Source organism: Lithobates pipiens, unplaced genomic scaffold (assembly GCF_037356315.1).
Source record: "Lithobates pipiens isolate NorthernLeopardFrog02 unplaced genomic scaffold, aLitPip1_a1.2 Scaffold_27, whole genome shotgun sequence".
NCBI lineage: Eukaryota > Metazoa > Chordata > Amphibia > Anura > Ranidae > Lithobates > Lithobates pipiens.
The window spans coordinates 147,406,565-147,424,597 of NW_027507788.1; the positions used below are offsets into that span (position 1 = coordinate 147,406,565).

The window sequence follows — 18,033 nt, forward strand, 5'->3', positions numbered from 1 at the left end:
AACATCAAAGATCTCCAAGAATTTCTACCACTCCATAGAAAATTAGTTGATTCCAAAGAGATAGGTAGGGTATTATAGAGGGTTATTTATAAAAGGCAAATGCACTTTGCACTACAAGTGCAAAGTGCACTTGAAATTGCACTGAAAGTGCATTTAGAAGTACAGTCGCTGTAAATCTGAGTTGTAGAGCTGAAAGAAGGGGAAGCTCTGCTGATTTTATCATACAATCATGTGCAAGCTAAAATGCTGTTTTTTATTTTCCTTGCATATCCCTTTCGGATCTACAGTGACTGCACTTCCAAGTGCACTTTCAGTGCAATTTCAAGTGCACTTTGCACTTGTAGTTTGCACTTGTAGTGCAAAGTGGATTTGCATTTTGTAAATAACCCCCATGGTGTAGTAGTTTTTATTAAAGTGGTTGCAAAGGCAGGAGGTTTTTCTATCTTAATGCATTCTGTGCATTAACCTCCCTGGCGGTATGATTATTTCAGATTTTTGATGCTTAAAGTGGTACAATTATTTTGCATGGAAATTTGGCGGTTTATATTGTAGGCCTGTAATTCTTAGGAATAACTCACTTAAATCTGTCCAAACCAGAGTCTAGCAGAGTCTAAAATTTGAAAAACAAAATCATAAATTTCAATATAATAAATAACTATAAATAATTATACCAAATAATAATATAATAATAATAAAAATTATTCAATAATGTAATCAAATCAAAAACACTGAAATTTGCTCAGTTGCAGAATTGTCGCTGTCATTACTTTTCAGTATTTGATGACGGATCTCCCCACAAATCACTATTGCTCAATTCTGCGAGTGATTCTAATTTATTATCGCTGTTTTCTAGCTGGTCTAAAACCACTTTTGATGTAAAGGGACAGTTTTGGTTGCTATGGACAATCTCCAGTTTCCAGGCAGAAAGAACAGTTTTTATAATATAAAACGACATGCAGGACACTGGGCAGACCACTAGGGACAAAAGGGATGTGAAATAATTTCATACAGCAATGTAATCTGTAAGATTACATTATACTGTATGTAATTTGTGTGTTTCACTTTTTGAATTTGGCGCCGTTCTCCATCCCCGTGCATCGCAACGCTTGCAGGGAACAGAGTTCGGCTCCGTGATACATAGAGCGGAGGACTAGCCGCTCATACAGCGGGGGGACATCGCTGGATCCAGGGGATAAGGTAAGCACACTCTTCCTGGATCCTACGATGCAATCCCAAGTCTGGCTCGGGGTTACCGCTTTTGGTTCTTTAATTCCACCCCGAGCCAGACTCGGGAATACTGCCAGGGAGGTTAAGATAAAAAGTATTTTGTGTGCAGCAGCCCTTCTCAGCCCCACCAATACTTACCTGAGCCCCAACTCGATACAGCGATGTTGCACAAGAGACTTGGCTGTCCGGGACTCTCCCTCCTGGTTGGCTAAGACAGCAGCGAAGCGCCATTGGCTCCCACTGCTGTCATTCAAAGTCGGTGAGCCAAATGAGGAGTCATAGAGGGGGCGGATCCGGGCCAGGGTTCTGTGTCTAAATGGACACACAGAACTGCGGCTTGGCTCGGGTGCCCCCATAGCAAGCTGCTTTCTGTGGAGGCACTGAACAGGGAGGGGCCAGGAGCGCCGAAGAGGCACCCCAGAAGAGGAGGATTTGGGCTGCTCTGTGCAAATCCACTGCACAGAGCAGGTAAGTATAACATGTTTGTTATTTTTAACAAAAAAAAAGATGAGATTTTAGTATCACTTTAAAATGTACTAAAAATATTTCAAAGCATTACACTTACATTTGCAGATGCTTTAGGTAAGCACCAACACACACAGCCTTTTGAATGGTGTACTGCTGCCCAGGCGAGCCGGCATGCATTCCACTGGATGGAAATTATGCAAATCCCCCATCGGATGTGACGTCAAACATGGCAATATTTTTAGTACTATTTAAAGAGGAAGTAAACCCTGATGGGTTTACTTCCTCTTTGTCTCCCTGCAAAGGTAAAGCATAATGGGCTACTATGAATTACATAGTAGCCCATTATGTGTCACTTATCTGACACAGGAGCCAGCGATGTCACCGCTGTCCCCTGTAGTCCGGAGCATCCACTTTCTTCCTGGTATCGCTACTCCAGCCACTCACAGCGCCGGACGAGCGATGGCTGTATTTTAGTAAATATCTCCTAAACCGTGTAGGTTTAGGAGATATTTCTTGGACCTACATGTAAGCCTTAATCTAGGCTTACCTGTAGGTCAAAGTGGTTTGTAAGGGTTTACAACCACTTTAATAAAAAGTATTACACTATGTTACCCTATCTCTTTGGAATCGATTCACCAAAATGTTTTAGACACTTCGTATGTGTACTGTCTTATTAGACTTGGTAATTCTGTCCAGGCTCTTTTATAATTCATACACCTCTCCCAGACAGTACAGCCAGTTACACTGCATTCTTTGTTACAGTTAAGATATATAGCGATGTCAGCTTCCTTCACCCAGCTGATTGGACCATGTCAATCCCACTAATATGTCAACTAATATGTCAACAACTCTGCTCTCTCCTCCTACCAGCACAAATTCATACAGCATAGCCTAATTGGCTCCTAGTGCTGCACTTCCCTCTCCCAGATTGTTTCTGTATAGGCTATGACATAGGATCATATATACAGTATCATTTATGCTAGTTGTATATAGAACTACATTTAATTGTAAAATACACACCTCTGTTTAGTGTTTTTTTTATATCTGCTGGGAGAAAAGCTTTAAAAGAGCTGATCATAATGGTCTGCATAGTAAGCTTTGTTGAAGCTTTTAAAGTACCATTCAACACCAATTTATAAATGTTGAATACAGATTGTTAAAAGTCTGCTGAAGCCTGCTAGCAGCTTGTTTAAAGTGACAATCAGCACTACCATTACAATTTGTGTATAACATTACCAAACAGGAGCTGATTTTCCGAATGAACGGACTTGGCCACACACAATCACACCAAAGTCCAATGGATTTGAACGTGATGAGGTACGACTGGACTAGAATAAGGAAGTCCATAGCCAGTAGCCAATAGCTGCCCTAGCATCGGTTTTTGTCCGTCGGACTAGCATGCACACGAACGTATTTCTCGGAAAAATTTGAAACATGTTCTATTTCTAAAGTCCACTGGATTTTTGCCAAGCAAAGGTCCGATGTAGCCCACACAGGATCGAATTGTCCGACTGACTCGTTCCGTTGGGCCCTTGCTGTCAAAAACTCTGGTCGTGTGTACGCGGCATTAGGCTGCATGCACACTGAAGATCAAAAAAGATTTTATGAGCGTTTATGAGTGTTTCTTAGCGTTTATGGGCGTTTTTAATAAAAATACACAGAGGACACTCCAAAAATCATACAGTGCATTCCAAACTCCCACAATGCATTGAAAAAATAGAACACTGAACGCTAATTAACGCGTGTTTATGAGCGTTTATGGTGTTTGCCATTTTTTGGCAGTGAAAAACTGAACTTTGAACGCAAATTTCTGGCGTTCAGAAAAAAGCCGTAAACTCCACTGCTCATTAAAGCTAAAGAACGTTCATGTGTGCATGGACACATAGGCTAACATGGAGTGGAGTTTATGGGCTTTTAAAAAAAATGGCCAAACTCCAATAAACTGCAGTTTATGAGCTCCAGTGTGCATGGAGCCTTAAATTGTATAATACCGTCCATTTGCCTTCAATAGTCTGTTGATACTCACAAAGTGAAATAATATTATCTTTATAGTCAGAACTGAATTGGCCTGTTCTGATCAATTCTTTTTATTACCCACTGGAAAAATGATATTTTACAGGGCAAAATTGCGTGTTTGTGTCAATTGACTGCTGTATGCCTAGGTGAACATTTATTTATATTTTTTTAACAATAATAAAAAGTTTTTACTTTGCCTCGGAGGGCCCTATTTATATCTGCTGATCAGCGCTGTTCACCCCTTTGATTACCGTACATCTTTTGTCTTCATTTGTCTATGAGTTGCAGCCACAGTGATATTTAATTTTTCTTTTTGACTTTTCACTTGGCCTCTGGTCTGTGCGCCTGGATTTTTGTTTTTAGTGTCTGATCACAAATATCAAGAAATGTCTTTGGTTATTTTTTCCTTACTCACTTACAGAAAAGCCATACTGGCTTGTCTATTAGGAGATAAATACCCAAGGATTAATCCTACCCACAGGCTGATTCAATTCATTTCAGTGACTGCTAGAATCTATACAGAGACATAATGGAGAACCTCTTCTTTGCCGACAGAAGCAGTAAAACCTAGAATTATCATGACTTCGTTAATTGAGAGAACTAATGAGCTCGGGAAGGGCTCCAGATTTTACTGTAACAAAATATAGCAATGGATTTCCTGAGTTAATTATCTGGATATTAGCTATTATGTTACTGTAAATTGGTGATTCGAATCATGCAATACTTATGACTGTGAATCACAAAGCAAATATCTCTAAAATCTGATGGAGCAGCCACATGCCGAAGCAAGTGAAGCTGTGAAAAATGTCACTGCTCAGAAAAATGTAGGTGACCTTGAAGTCTGGTACCTTATCATTCTTTATACAAAACAAGGGGGGAGGCACCTCTAAGAGTTGTATTAAAACAGTATAATTTATTGCACAAGATTAAAAACACTTACAAGATATAAGTGGGAGTAATTCTCATCATAAGTATGTAGTCCTGGCAGTTCTACTGCGTCCCACAGGCTCCTCGCACGCTCCGGGTAGCTGGGAGAGGTTCTGGTATGATGTTGTGCTGAGTAGCTGTACATTCAGGAAAACCAGGAAGTAGTCAGCTCCATGCTGTCCAGCTTGATCCAGAAGAGGAAATGATGTCACCGGCAGGGGGTGGGAGGAAGGAGTCAGGACTGTCTCTGTGGAATGAAAGGCTACGCGCTCGGAGCTCACAGCTCCTTCTACTGGCCTTTTGTTCTCTGGAGGAAAGCATCATTAAATACACCCTCCTGGGCATGATGTCCGCAGCTGTAGAACTACATATGGTCAGCGGACCAAAGGCAATGGGATGAAGGAATTTCGCAAAAATAGTCGATTATAAATAGTTGGGCTTACAAAGGTTGACAGGTTATGCAAAATAGAGCACAAATTGAGCTAAAAAATTCTTAGCTCTGTGTTATAACAGAGCTTTATCAAGCTGGACAGCATGGAGCTGACTACTTCCTGGTTTTCCTGAATGTACCGCTACTCAGCACAACATCACACCAGAACCTCTCCCAGCTACCTGGATTGTGCGAGGAGCCTGTGAGATGCAGTAGAACTACCAGGACTATATACTTATTATGAGCATTACTCCCACGTATTTTTAATCTTGTGCAATAAATTATACTGTTTTAATACAACACTTAGAGGTGCCCCCCCCCCGTTTCTTTTACATGTTTTGCAGAGTTGCTGGACACACTCTGAGGATGGCTGCCTCTTTTTAAATCACCCCCTTACTGTGGGTCAACCTGGTTTTTACCTAAAGACTGGCTAAGGGTATTGCTTCCTGGAGTGCCAGATACCCATTTTACCTTCATTTATCATTCTTTATAGGCTTCAAAGCAGGTTTATTCCTTCAATTATATGATTTGATATGGTTATTTCATATGGTTACCCTACCAATCACTTCTGTTTGGCATTTTAAAAGCCCAATTATTTTAAATGAGAAATAAAAAAAAAAGACAAGCATGTGTTCATCATCACCCGACCCACTTCCTTACATGAGCAAAATGCTATCCAAAAGTAAGGACCATGCCGAACTAGAGGAAGGGGGACCTGTGAAATTACGTGATCAGTCTGAAGGCCTTATAATTTGAAGTATGCACAGTATGAGTTTTTTTTCCTTAATAGATGGGAGGATGTGCTTCAGGGAAGGGGCACACAAAAGCTAGAGTTTCTACTTTGCCCCTCTCCCCTCTTAAATGGTGTTCATCATCATCCAACCAACTTCCTGTAAGCCCAGGCAGTAATAAACAAAAGTATGTCATTAAGCTGGCCAGGGCTTACAGTGCTTCCAAACTGAACAGTGCTCACACATCATTACATGAGCAAAATGCTGCACAAATGTAAGGACTGTGATAAACTAGAAAATGGCGGGAATGTGACACCGGTATGAAGGCCTTAGGTTTTCAAGTATGTCTGAGGTTTTTTTCCTTAATAGATGGGAGGATGTGCTTCAAGGAGGGGCACAAATAAGCTGGAGTTCGTTTTTATTTTGGTTCCTGTGTTTGGAATTTTGCTTTTACTTTGTTATGCTCTTTATTATATTATAAAATAAATACAATTACTTGAAGCAAAAAAAATGTTCCATAAAGAAAGTTAAACCAGAATTCGAGCTAAAACTTTTGTGTTTAGTCTTGGATAAAGAAGTATCCTCTGTCAGGTTTTGGGCTTTCCAATGCTGTCAATGTGGTCCTTGAGACAGGAAGTGAGCAGAAATCCCCAACAGGGACATAGGCAGCAAAAAGGAAGCCAATATAGGTTCTAGCCTTCCCCCACTCTGCTAAAAGCCTATTATTAAAACTGTTGCGTCCCTGTTAGAAGCATAGAACATCCCAATAGAGTTGAGCTCAGGCCTGACCCATGGCTCATTAGGGTAAGTAAAGGTTGCAAATTTGAAGAACGCCCAAGCTCACCTCAACTCCCTAGCACACATATATTCATGGATACAGTGAAAGATGTCTCACCTTGGATGTAGCCCTATCCTCCTTAAAGATACAGCAATGAATATGAAGTCGTGACTCACTTAAGGCAGTTGAAGCTCAATTCAATTTAAACCTAGCAAAGTAAAAATGCACATGGGTAGAGCTTTTTATTGCCCTATTTGAAGTGAGGGGAAATGTAACCAATGGCCACGTAAAATCTGACAGAGGTTCCGAAATCTACTCACCCTTTGAAGAACAGAGCATATACAGTAGAACCTGGCAATAATAGGTGTGCCCTTGTACAAAAAAACACAATTTTTTTATTTAAAATTAATTATTGAGCTGACCTGATCAACCACTGATATTGTCACAGGAACCTCCAATACTCCAGTCTCTTTATCAAAATATTCACCGGCATCTTCAAAAAGAGAGTGTCTGAAAAACAAATAAATTATATGTCACCAACAAATGTACAAACTTTAGAATTCTATATAGCTGCTAATTGACTAGATCTTACTAAAATGTATGGCAAAGAATGCATTTTCATAAGACATGCGGTGTCCAAAGAAACACAACGCAACACAAACAGGCCAAACACAGCCTCTGAACTGCCATGTGCACTACTCAATTAAAATTAATGGCATTTTGCTGACCTGTCTTTGGCATGTGGTCCAAACACTTGTCAAATACAGAAAACAAATCCCAACAACACAAGCCCTCAAAATACTCCCATATAAGAATTTTATCTTGATTTTTAGCTGTTTGCATTTAATTCAGCTTTATGAAAAGTCATCTCATAGATTTGCTGATTTGCCACAAAAAGCATTTTGTAATTTAACATTATTAAAAATGATCTTTCCATTTCAAACTGTGGCAAAATATAATATTCTAAAACAAACAAAAAATTACAATTGGCTACCCTGTAACCCAAATAAAACACATTTCCGTGGGTTTCGTGTACATTGTTTTTGTGTATCATGCTCCTAGCAAGATTGCTTGTGTGATGGGTTCACTGCCTTTCATGCATGCTCAGAGCCGGACGTAAACTTTTAGGCATCCCTAGCCCAGTAGTTAGACCCCTTTTACACTGGGGCTGTAGTCACGTTCACGGTAAAGCACTGCTTGTTTTAGCACTGTTTAAGGTCGCTAGCGGGGAGCTTTTAACCGTTTTGTGCTACCTTCAAATCGCTTTTCAGGTGCTTTGAGAACACTGCCCATTAATTCCAATGGGTAGGGCATTTTGAGATCGCTAAATACAGCCAACCCGCTCCAAAGATACAGCTTGCAGGGCTTTTCCTATCGTCCTGCAAGTGCATTGCCTGAGTGTGGAATGTAACTGGAATGAATGTGTGGTGGTTTTCAGGCACTTAGCAGAGGCCATTTCCAGTGCTAAAGCACCTGAAAACCGCCCCAGTCGTTTTTATTTTGGTCCCTGTTTTTGGATTTTTGCTTTTACTTTATTATGCTCTTTATTATATTATAAATGAAATAAAATTACTTGAACCAAAACAAAAATGTTCCATAAAGAAATTTAAACCAGAACTCAAGCTAAAACTTTTTGGTTAGTTTTGGATAAAGAAGTATCCTCTGTCAAGTTTTGGGCTTTCCAATGCTGTCAATGTGGTCTCTGAGACAAGAAGTGAGCAGAAATCCCCAACAGGGACATAGGTATCAAAAAATAAGCCAATATAGGTTCTAGCCTTCTCCCACTCTGCTAAAAGCCTATTATTAACAGTGTAGTGTCCCGGTTAGAAGAATAGTGTAGAACTCCTCAGTAGAGTTGAACTCCCAAACAATTTTCCTCGCAGTTGTGGCTGAAATTTGAGTTGGTCTACCTGACCGTGTTTTGGTTTCACAGAACAGAACCCCTCATTTTCCATTTCTTGATTAGAGTTTGAACACTGCTGATCGGCATTCTCAATTCCATGGATGTCTTTTTATAGCCCTTTCCTATATTATACAGTACAACTACCTTTTCCCGCAGATCCTTTGACAATTCTTTTGTTTTCCCTATGACTCAGAATCCAGAAACGTCAGTGCAGCACTGGATGAAAGATGCAAGGGTCTGTCAGGAGTCCAGAAACTCATTGACCTTTTATACACACACACACATACTAATTACATCTAATTAAGCACAGGTGGGGATGGTTACCTTTACCTTTAACCACTTCAGCTCCGGACCAATAAACACCTTAAGGACCAGAGGTCTTTTTGCAATTTCGCACTGCGCTGCTTTAACTGGTAATTGCGCGGTCATGCAATATTGCACCCAAACGAAATTTGCGTCCTTTTCTTCCCACAAATAGAGCTTTCTTTTGATGGTATTTGATTGCCTCTGCGATTTTTTTTTTTTGCGATATAAATGGAAAAAGAGCGAAAATTTTGAAAAAAAAAGATATTTTCTTCTTTTTGTTATAAGAAAAATCGAATAAACTAAATTTTAGTCATACATTGAGGGCAAAATTTATTCAGCCACATGTCTTTAGTAAAAAAAATGTCAATAAGCGTATATTTTTTGGTTTGCGCAAAAGTTATAGCGTCTACAAACTAGAGTACATTTTCTGGAATTTACACAGCTTTTAATTTATGACTGCCGATCTCATTTCTTGAGGTGCTAAAATGGCAGGGCAGTACAAATCCCCCCCAAATGACCCCATTTTGGAAAGTAGACACCCCAAGGAAATTGCTGATGGGTATGTTGAGCCCATTGAATATTTATTTTTTTTGTCCTAAGGGATTGAATAATGACAAAAAAAAAAAATATATATTTTTTTTACAAAAAGTTGTCACTAAATGATATATTGCTCACACATGCCATGGTTATATGTGGAATTGCACCCCAAAATATATTCCGCTACTTCTCCCGAGTATGGGGATACCACATGTGTGGGACTTTTTGGGAGTCTAGTCGCGCACGGCACCCCGAAAACCAATCACCACCTTCAGGATTTCTAAGGGTGCAAATTTTTGATTTAACTCCTCACTACCTATCACAGTTTCGAAGGCCATAAAATGCCAAAATAGCACAAAACCCCCCCAAATGACCCCATTTTGGAAAGTAGACACCCCAAGCTATTTACTGAGAGGCATGTTGAGTCCATGGAATATTTTATATTTTGCCACAAGTTGCGGGAATATTACAAACTTTTTTTTTTTGCACCAAGTTGTCACTAAATGATATATTGCTCACACATGCTATGGGCATATGTGAAATGACACCCCAAAATACATTCTGCTGCTTCTCCCGAGTACGGGGATACCACATGTGTGGGACTTTTTGGGAGTCTAGTCGCGCACGGCACCCCGAAAACCAATCACCACCTTCAGGATTTCTAAGGGTGCAAATTTTTGATTTAACTCCTCACTACCTATCACAGTTTCGAAGGCCATAAAATGCCAAAATAGCACAAAACCCCCCCAAATGACCCCATTTTGGAAAGTAGACACCCCAAGCTATTTAATGAGAGGCATGTTGAGTCCATGGAATATTTTATATTTTGCCACAAGTTGCGGGAATATTACAAACTTTTTTTTTTTTGCACCAAGTTGTCACTAAATGATATATTGCTCACACATGCTATGGGCATATGTGAAATGACACCCCAAAATACATTCTGCTGCTTCTCCCGAGTACGGGGATACCACATGTGTGGGACTTTTTGGGAGTCTAGTCGCGCACGGCACCCCGAAAACCAATCACCACCTTCAGGATTTCTAAGGGTGCAAATTTTTGATTTAACTCCTCACTACCTATCACAGTTTCGAAGGCCATAAAATGCCAAAATAGCACAAAACCCCCCCAAATGACCCCATTTTGGAAAGTAGACACCCCAAGCTATTTACTGAGAGGCATGTTGAGTCCATGGAATATTTTATATTTTGCCACAAGTTGCGGGAATATTACAAACTTTTTTTTTTTTGCACCAAGTTGTCACTAAATGATATATTGCTCACACATGCTATGGGCATATGTGAAATGACACCCCAAAATACATTCTGCTGCTTCTCCCGAGTACGGGGATACCACATGTGTGGGACTTTTTGGGAGTCTAGTCGCGCACGGCACCCCGAAAACCAATCACCACCTTCAGGATTTCTAAGGGTGCAAATTTTTGATTTAACTCCTCACTACCTATCACAGTTTCGAAGGCCATAAAATGCCAAAATAGCACAAAACCCCCCCAAATGACCCCATTTTGGAAAGTAGACACCCCAAGCTATTTACTGAGAGGCATGTTGAGTCCATGGAATATTTTATATTTTGCCACAAGTTGCGGGAATATTACAAACTTTTTTTTTTTTGCACCAAGTTGTCACTAAATGATATATTGCTCACACATGCTATGGGCATATGTGAAATGACACCCCAAAATACATTCTGCTGCTTCTCCCGAGTACGGGGATACCCCATGTGTGGGACTTTTTGGGAGTCTAGTCGCGCACGGCACCCCGAAAACCAATCACCACCTTCAGGATTTCTAAGGGTGCAAATTTTTGATTTAACTCCTCACTACCTATCACAGTTTCGAAGGCCATAAAATGCCAAAATAGCACAAAACCCCCCCAAATGACCCCATTTTGGAAAGTAGACACCCCAAGCTATTTACTGAGAGGCATGTTGAGTCCATGGAATATTTTATATTTTGCCAAAAGTTGCGGGAATATTACAAACTTTTTTTTTTTTGCACAAAGTTGTCACTAAATGATATATTGCTCACACATGCTATGGGCATATGTGAAATGACACCCCAAAATACATTCTGCTGCTTCTCCCGAGTACGGGGATACCACATGTGTGGGACTTTTTGGGAGTCTAGTCGCGCACGGCACCCCGAAAACCAATCACCACCTTCAGGATTTCTAAGGGTGCAAATTTTTGATTTAACTCCTCACTACCTATCACAGTTTCGAAGGCCATAAAATGCCAAAATAGCACAAAACCCCCCCAAATGACCCCATTTTGGAAAGTAGACACCCCAAGCTATTTACTGAGAGGCATGTTGAGTCCATGGAATATTTTATATTTTGCCACAAGTTGCGGGAATATTACAAACTTTTTTTTTTTTGCACCAAGTTGTCACTAAATGATATATTGCTCACACATGCTATGGGCATATGTGAAATGACACCCCAAAATACATTCTGCTGCTTCTCCCGAGTACGGGGATACCACATGTGTGGGACTTTTTGGGAGTCTCGTCGCGCACGGCACCCCGAAAACCAATCACCACCTTCAGGATTTCTAAGGGTGCAAATTTTTGATTTAACTCCTCACTACCTATCACAGTTTCGAAGGCCATAAAATGCCAAAATAGCACAAAACCCCCCCAAATGACCCCATTTTGGAAAGTAGACACCCCAAGCTATTTACTGAGAGGCATGTTGAGTCCATGGAATATTTTATATTTTGCCACAAGTTGCGGGAATATTACAAACTTTTTTTTTTTTGCACCAAGTTGTCACTAAATGATATATTGCTCACACATGCTATGGGCATATGTGAAATGACACCCCAAAATACATTCTGCTGCTTCTCCCGAGTACGGGGATACCACATGTGTGGGACTTTTTGGGAGTCTAGTCGCGCACGGCACCCCGAAAACCAATCACCACCTTCAGGATTTCTAAGGGTGCAAATTTTTGATTTAACTCCTCACTACCTATCACAGTTTCGAAGGCCATAAAATGCCAAAATAGCACAAAACCCCCCCAAATGACCCCATTTTGGAAAGTAGACACCCCAAGATATTTACTGAGAGGCATGTTGAGTCCATGGAATATTTTATATTTTGCCACAAGTTGCGGGAATATTACAAACTTTTTTTTTTTTGCACCAAGTTGTCACTAAATGATATATTGCTCACACATGCTATGGGCATATGTGAAATGACACCCCAAAATACATTCTGCTGCTTCTCCCGAGTACGGGGATACCCCATGTGTGGGACTTTTTGGGAGTCTAGTCGCGCACGGCACCCCGAAAACCAATCACCACCTTCAGGATTTCTAAGGGTGCAAATTTTTGATTTAACTCCTCACTACCTATCACAGTTTCGAAGGCCATAAAATGCCAAAATAGCACAAAACCCCCCCAAATGACCCCATTTTGGAAAGTAGACACCCCAAGCTATTTACTGAGAGGCATGTTGAGTCCATGGAATATTTTATATTTTGCCAAAAGTTGCGGGAATATTACAAACTTTTTTTTTTTTTGCACAAAGTTGTCACTAAATGATATATTGCTCACACATGCTATGGGCAGAAGTCAAATTACACCCCAAAATAAATTCTGCTGCTTCTCCCGAGTACGGGGATACCACATGTGGGGGACTTTTTGGGAGCCTAGCCACGTACGGGACCCCGAAAACCAAGCACTGCCTTCCGGATTTGAATATAAAATGCTATAAAAAACAAACTAACCAGAGTCACCCGTAACACTTATACGGTGATCAGTGGTGAAAGGGTTAACTAGGGGCAATCAGGGGGTTCAAATTTTTATTAGGTAGTATATGGGGGTCCCTGGCGCTATATAAAAACCTGACGGGGAACCTAAATAACTAACTGGCTAACCAGCGTCACCAGTGACACTTATACTGTGATCGCTGGTGAAAGGGGGTGAAAGGGTTAACTAGCAGCAATCAGGGGGTTAAAACCATTATTGGGTAGTATATCGGGGTACCTAGCGCTATAAAAACCTGGCGGTGAACCTAAAAAAATAACTAGCTACCTAGCGACACTGATGCAGCGCTCAGAAAAATTATCGCTTAGTGACACTGGCAAAAGGGGGTGAAAGGGTTAACTAGCGGAAATCAGGGGGTTAAAACCATTATTGGGTAGTATATCGGGGTACCTAGCGCTATAAAAACCTGGCGGTGAACCTAAAAAAATAACTAGCTACCTAGCGACTGTAGCGACACTAATGCAGCGATCAGAAAAACGATCGCTTAGTGACACTGGCAAAAGGGGGTGAAAGGGTTAACTAGCGGCAATCAGGGGGTTAAAACCATTATTGGGTAGTATATCGGGGTACCTAGCGATATAAAAACCTGGCGGTGAACCTAAAAAAATAACTAGCTACCTAGCGACACATGCAGCGATCAGAAAAATGATCGCTTAGTGACACTGGCAAAAGGGGGTGAAAGGGTTAACTAGCGGCAATCAGGGGGTTAAAACCATTATTGGGTAGTATATCGGGGTACCTAGCGCTATAAAAACCTGGCGGTGAACCTAAAAAAATAACTAGCTACCTAGCGACTGTAGCGACACTAATGCAGCGATCAGAAAAACGATCGCTTAGTGACACTGGCAAAAGGGGGTGAAAGGGTTAACTAGCGCCAATCAGGGGGTTAAAAACATTATTGGGTAGTATATCGGGGTACCTAGCGATATAAAAACCTGGCGGTGAACCTAAAAAAATAACTAGCTACCTAGCGACACATGCAGCGATCAGAAAAATGATCGCTTAGTGACACTGGCAAAAGGGGGTGAAAGGGTTAACTCTAGGGGCAATCAGGGGGTTAAATCTTTATTGGGGGGTGATAGGGGGCTACCCTGGACCTAACACTAACTGTCCTGACAGTTTTTACTGTCACAACTGACACTGAATGCATTGATCAGTAAAGAAATGATCAATGCAATCAGTGACACTGTGACTGGGGGGGGAGGGGGGGCGATCGGGGGGGGGGATCGGGGGGGGGGGGGGTTTGTGTGCCTGTGTGTACCTACATGTCAGTGTAGTGTTGGTGCACACTTACTTTTAGTCTTCTCCTCGTAGTCCGGTCAAAAAGACCGCCCCCAGGAGAATGACATCACTTCCTCCTTCCTGTGTAAACAATACACAGGGGAGGAAGCTTCTCATTGGCCAGGAGCGATCCAGAGGGGGTGGCCGAAAACCAACGGCCATCTCCTCATCACGGAGCGCTCCTGGACCGAATCGGACCGCCGTAAACAGCGGGAGGGGGTCCGATCGGACCCCCCACCCGCTGGAAGGCAATCACGTAGATGTACGTCATTGTGCCTGCCTGTGCCATTGTGCTGACGTACAATGGCAATACGGCGGTCCTGAAGTGGTTAATAGCCATTCAAACCCCTTTGTGTCAACTTGTTTGCATGTTATTAGGCCAAAATCACCATTGGGTAGTTTCTATTTTCATTATGATTTAAAAAGAGTAAACACAGTTTATTGATAATAAATGGCTTCAGCCAAACACTAACCATAAGTGAAAAGTTTTTGTGTTATATATATTTCAATTATTTATTTAGCTTTTTGTCTGGATCTTAATTCTGAAAAAAAAAAAAACGACAGTGGAAATTTGCCAATAGCAACACCCACTTTCACATCCATTACATACATTTCATTAAGGTAGAAGTAAAGCTCAAACTATTTTTTTACATTTTGGATAGGGTGGAGAGGGATCAGAACACCTGTCAGGTTTTTATTGGTTGTAACAAATTCATCCAGCACCTAACCGTTACTTCCACATATTGGGAGCACACAACTAACAGTGATAATATATAAAACCACAAAAAAGCCAGCAGTCAGTCAGTAGATCCAACAATTTTAATGAGATTATACTGAAATAATGACAGCAAAATGTGCAATAATGGTCATAATACATCACCAATTTTTTTGGAGCCAAGGCAGCCCCTTTATCAAGGTGACAGACAGAGTATTGATTGCTGCCTATAACCCCATTGCGAAGACTCCAGGTGACTATTATCAAAAGGAGTAAAAGTAAAAGAAAATTTTGAGTTGCCCTGGTAACAACTAGAAATTCCCCTAACTTTGGAGGGATTTCCTCTCACCTTCTGTAGTGGCTACAGGACAGGAAATTAAGAGAGATCTTCCCAATGGGACACAGATGGCAAAACCCACCTCAAAAAACTGAGGGGTTATAACCTTCCCCTCCCCTACCTCTATCCAAAATAATAAAAAAAAAAGTTTTGGCTTTATTTCCACTTAAAATACTCCACCAAGCTGTCTTTGCATTTTGCTGCAAGAAAAATCTCAGTGCTAAGTGATAAATTCCTCTTGCTAAACTTGATACACACACACACGGTATGTGTTTAGAGTCACAGAACTAGTAATTTTGGCTTCAGATGTTATGCCACCTGCTAATGCTGATGCACAAATTCAACCTGCATCCAAAGTTAATTAAACACACATACGCCAGCCCAACATTTACAAGCTGTTCTCCTTCTTGGGGGCTGCACTTCAAACTCGACAGCAATCTCTCTGTCCATATGTCACTTTGATCCAACAAGCGTTCTTTTCGACCTCAAGCATATCTATTATTAGGACCTCCACAGGGTTTACAGGGAATAAGCAATTACCCCAAAGTCATGAGGGAAATAAAAATCAGTAGGAATATACTGTAAGTATTTTGTTCTGTCAGGTTATCAAGGAATTTTAATTACAAGTAAGAAGCATTGTAAGAAATAGGACATATTCTTATGATGAGCACAAAAATGCTAATACACACATACACACATGCTATATATCAATATAAGTGTATTGCTTAGTCTTAGCCCTTGTACACACTGTTGAAAATTCCGACCACAAAATCCGTCAGATTTTTTCCAACTGAAACTGGTGTTGCATACACACGGTCGGACAAAGTTGTCGGAAAATCCGATCGTTCGGAACGTGATGACGCTCATTTGTTCCGACGGAACTATGTTCTGCCTAGTAGCCAATAGCTTTGCTGTCATACTTTGATCTAAGCATGTGTGACATTTTGTCTGATTGGAATTCTCTACAAACAATTGGAAAAAGTCTGATCTGATTTTTTTCACTCTGACGGAAAAAGTCCGATAGAGCCCACACATGATCGGATTTTCCGACAGTATAATCCGATCTGACCTTTTCCCTCGGAATTTCCGACCGTGTGAACAAGGGCTAAAGGTGAAAGTGCCAATGGGTTAACCAAATTAGCAAGGCACTGTCCTAAGAAGAATGTTTATGAATGTCTATCCTTTTTCAAATTTGCTAAAATTTCACTCTGTAGCAAAGCTCTTGTCACCAATGTGACTCCATACTTGGTGTGTGAAAAAATGTGTTCAAAACTGGCCACTGTTGACTAAACCATAGAGTTTCAGATGTGCTCCCCCCTCGTTATAAGCTAGTAAACAGCAATTTTGAGATGGAAAGATCCCTGCACAAGCAGGGGTACCTTCAGATGTGGTGATTGCCCTTACTGACAATTTATTTGGACTGAAAGAAATCCTAACTTGATTAATAGTATGCGTCACCAGTCTAACCACTTTGTTCATTAAAATACAAAAGGGGTCATTGACCTCATGGTGGGCCCTTGTGGAGCACACTATGTAGGAAAAACGAAGTGTGAACTCTTGAGGAGAATATATGATCATACCCATCTGGCTAATCTGGGCAATATATTTTCCCATATAAGTAAACATGTGGTTAACTATCATGATTTTGTAGTTCCTAATCTTAGATTTCCTGCATTAGTAATGGTCCATCTCAAAGCACACCTATAAAAAGAATTAAGAGTTACAGATCCTGTCAGAGAACTTACAGTGCTAATGCCCGTCTTCGTGCATCAGTGGCTAATTCCCATTCCACTAATGGCAATGGGCATTGTCAGAGAACTCACAGTGCTAATGCTCGTCTCCATGCAGCAGTGGCTAATTCCCATTCCGCTAATGCTAATGGGCATGTGTGGTGTCCGTGACAGAGATGAACGAGTTCCGAAATGAACATGCGCACTCGCGCACCCATGCAAATGCGCGTGCGCACTGGTACACACACATTCGTGTCCACCAATCCTGGTGCATGGTGCCCTATATAAACAGAGTCTCTGCCTAAAACCAGTGCTGGATCGTCTTCAGCTTGTTCCTGAGTTCCTGATTGCTGTTACCTTGCTCCTGACAAACATGGCTTCCTTGACCATTCTCCTGGATCGCCCCTGCTTGTTATCTACCTCTACTGATTATACAGACCTCGGCTTGGATTCTCTACTACGGCTCCGCTTCCTGATTCTGTACCTCACTGCCAGCCTGTTGCAAACCTCTGCCTGTCCTTGACTACAAACTTGCCTTCCGTTTATGTACCTTGTCGCCAGCCAGTTGCCAACCTTTGCCTGTTCCTGACTTTGCAGTTGTTCCTAAATCCATACATACCTGCCTGGCTTCCGCTGAACAGTTCTGGTGATCAGTCTTCAAGCCTTCCTCCAAGAGGATCCTGTTTCTCAAAGCTCCAGCCTTCAGCTTGCAGGCACCTGCACCCTTTCATTGCCCCAGCACTTCCTGTCCCCACTACCAGGGGTGTTGGAAACGGAAGCGTACAAGAGGCCATCCTCAGCATTTCAGACTCCGCTGTAAGATACGTGACAGATCCCTCAGGTCTCGAATAAAAAAGG

General features: G+C 41.3%; 1 protein-coding gene across 5 annotated transcripts in view; it reads right to left on the reverse strand.

Moving 5' to 3' along the window:
• Nucleotides 1-18,033, reverse strand: part of CFAP74 (cilia and flagella associated protein 74) — a 284,293-nt gene that overhangs the window by 106,003 nt on the left and 160,257 nt on the right. For all 5 annotated transcript variants that reach the window (XM_077457647.1, XM_077457646.1, XM_077457645.1 and 2 more), the window contains one exon: nucleotides 7,000-7,087. In XM_077457647.1, coding sequence (XP_077313773.1) covers nucleotides 7,000-7,087 — 88 coding nt within the window. The remainder of the gene's footprint in view (nucleotides 1-6,999; nucleotides 7,088-18,033) is intronic.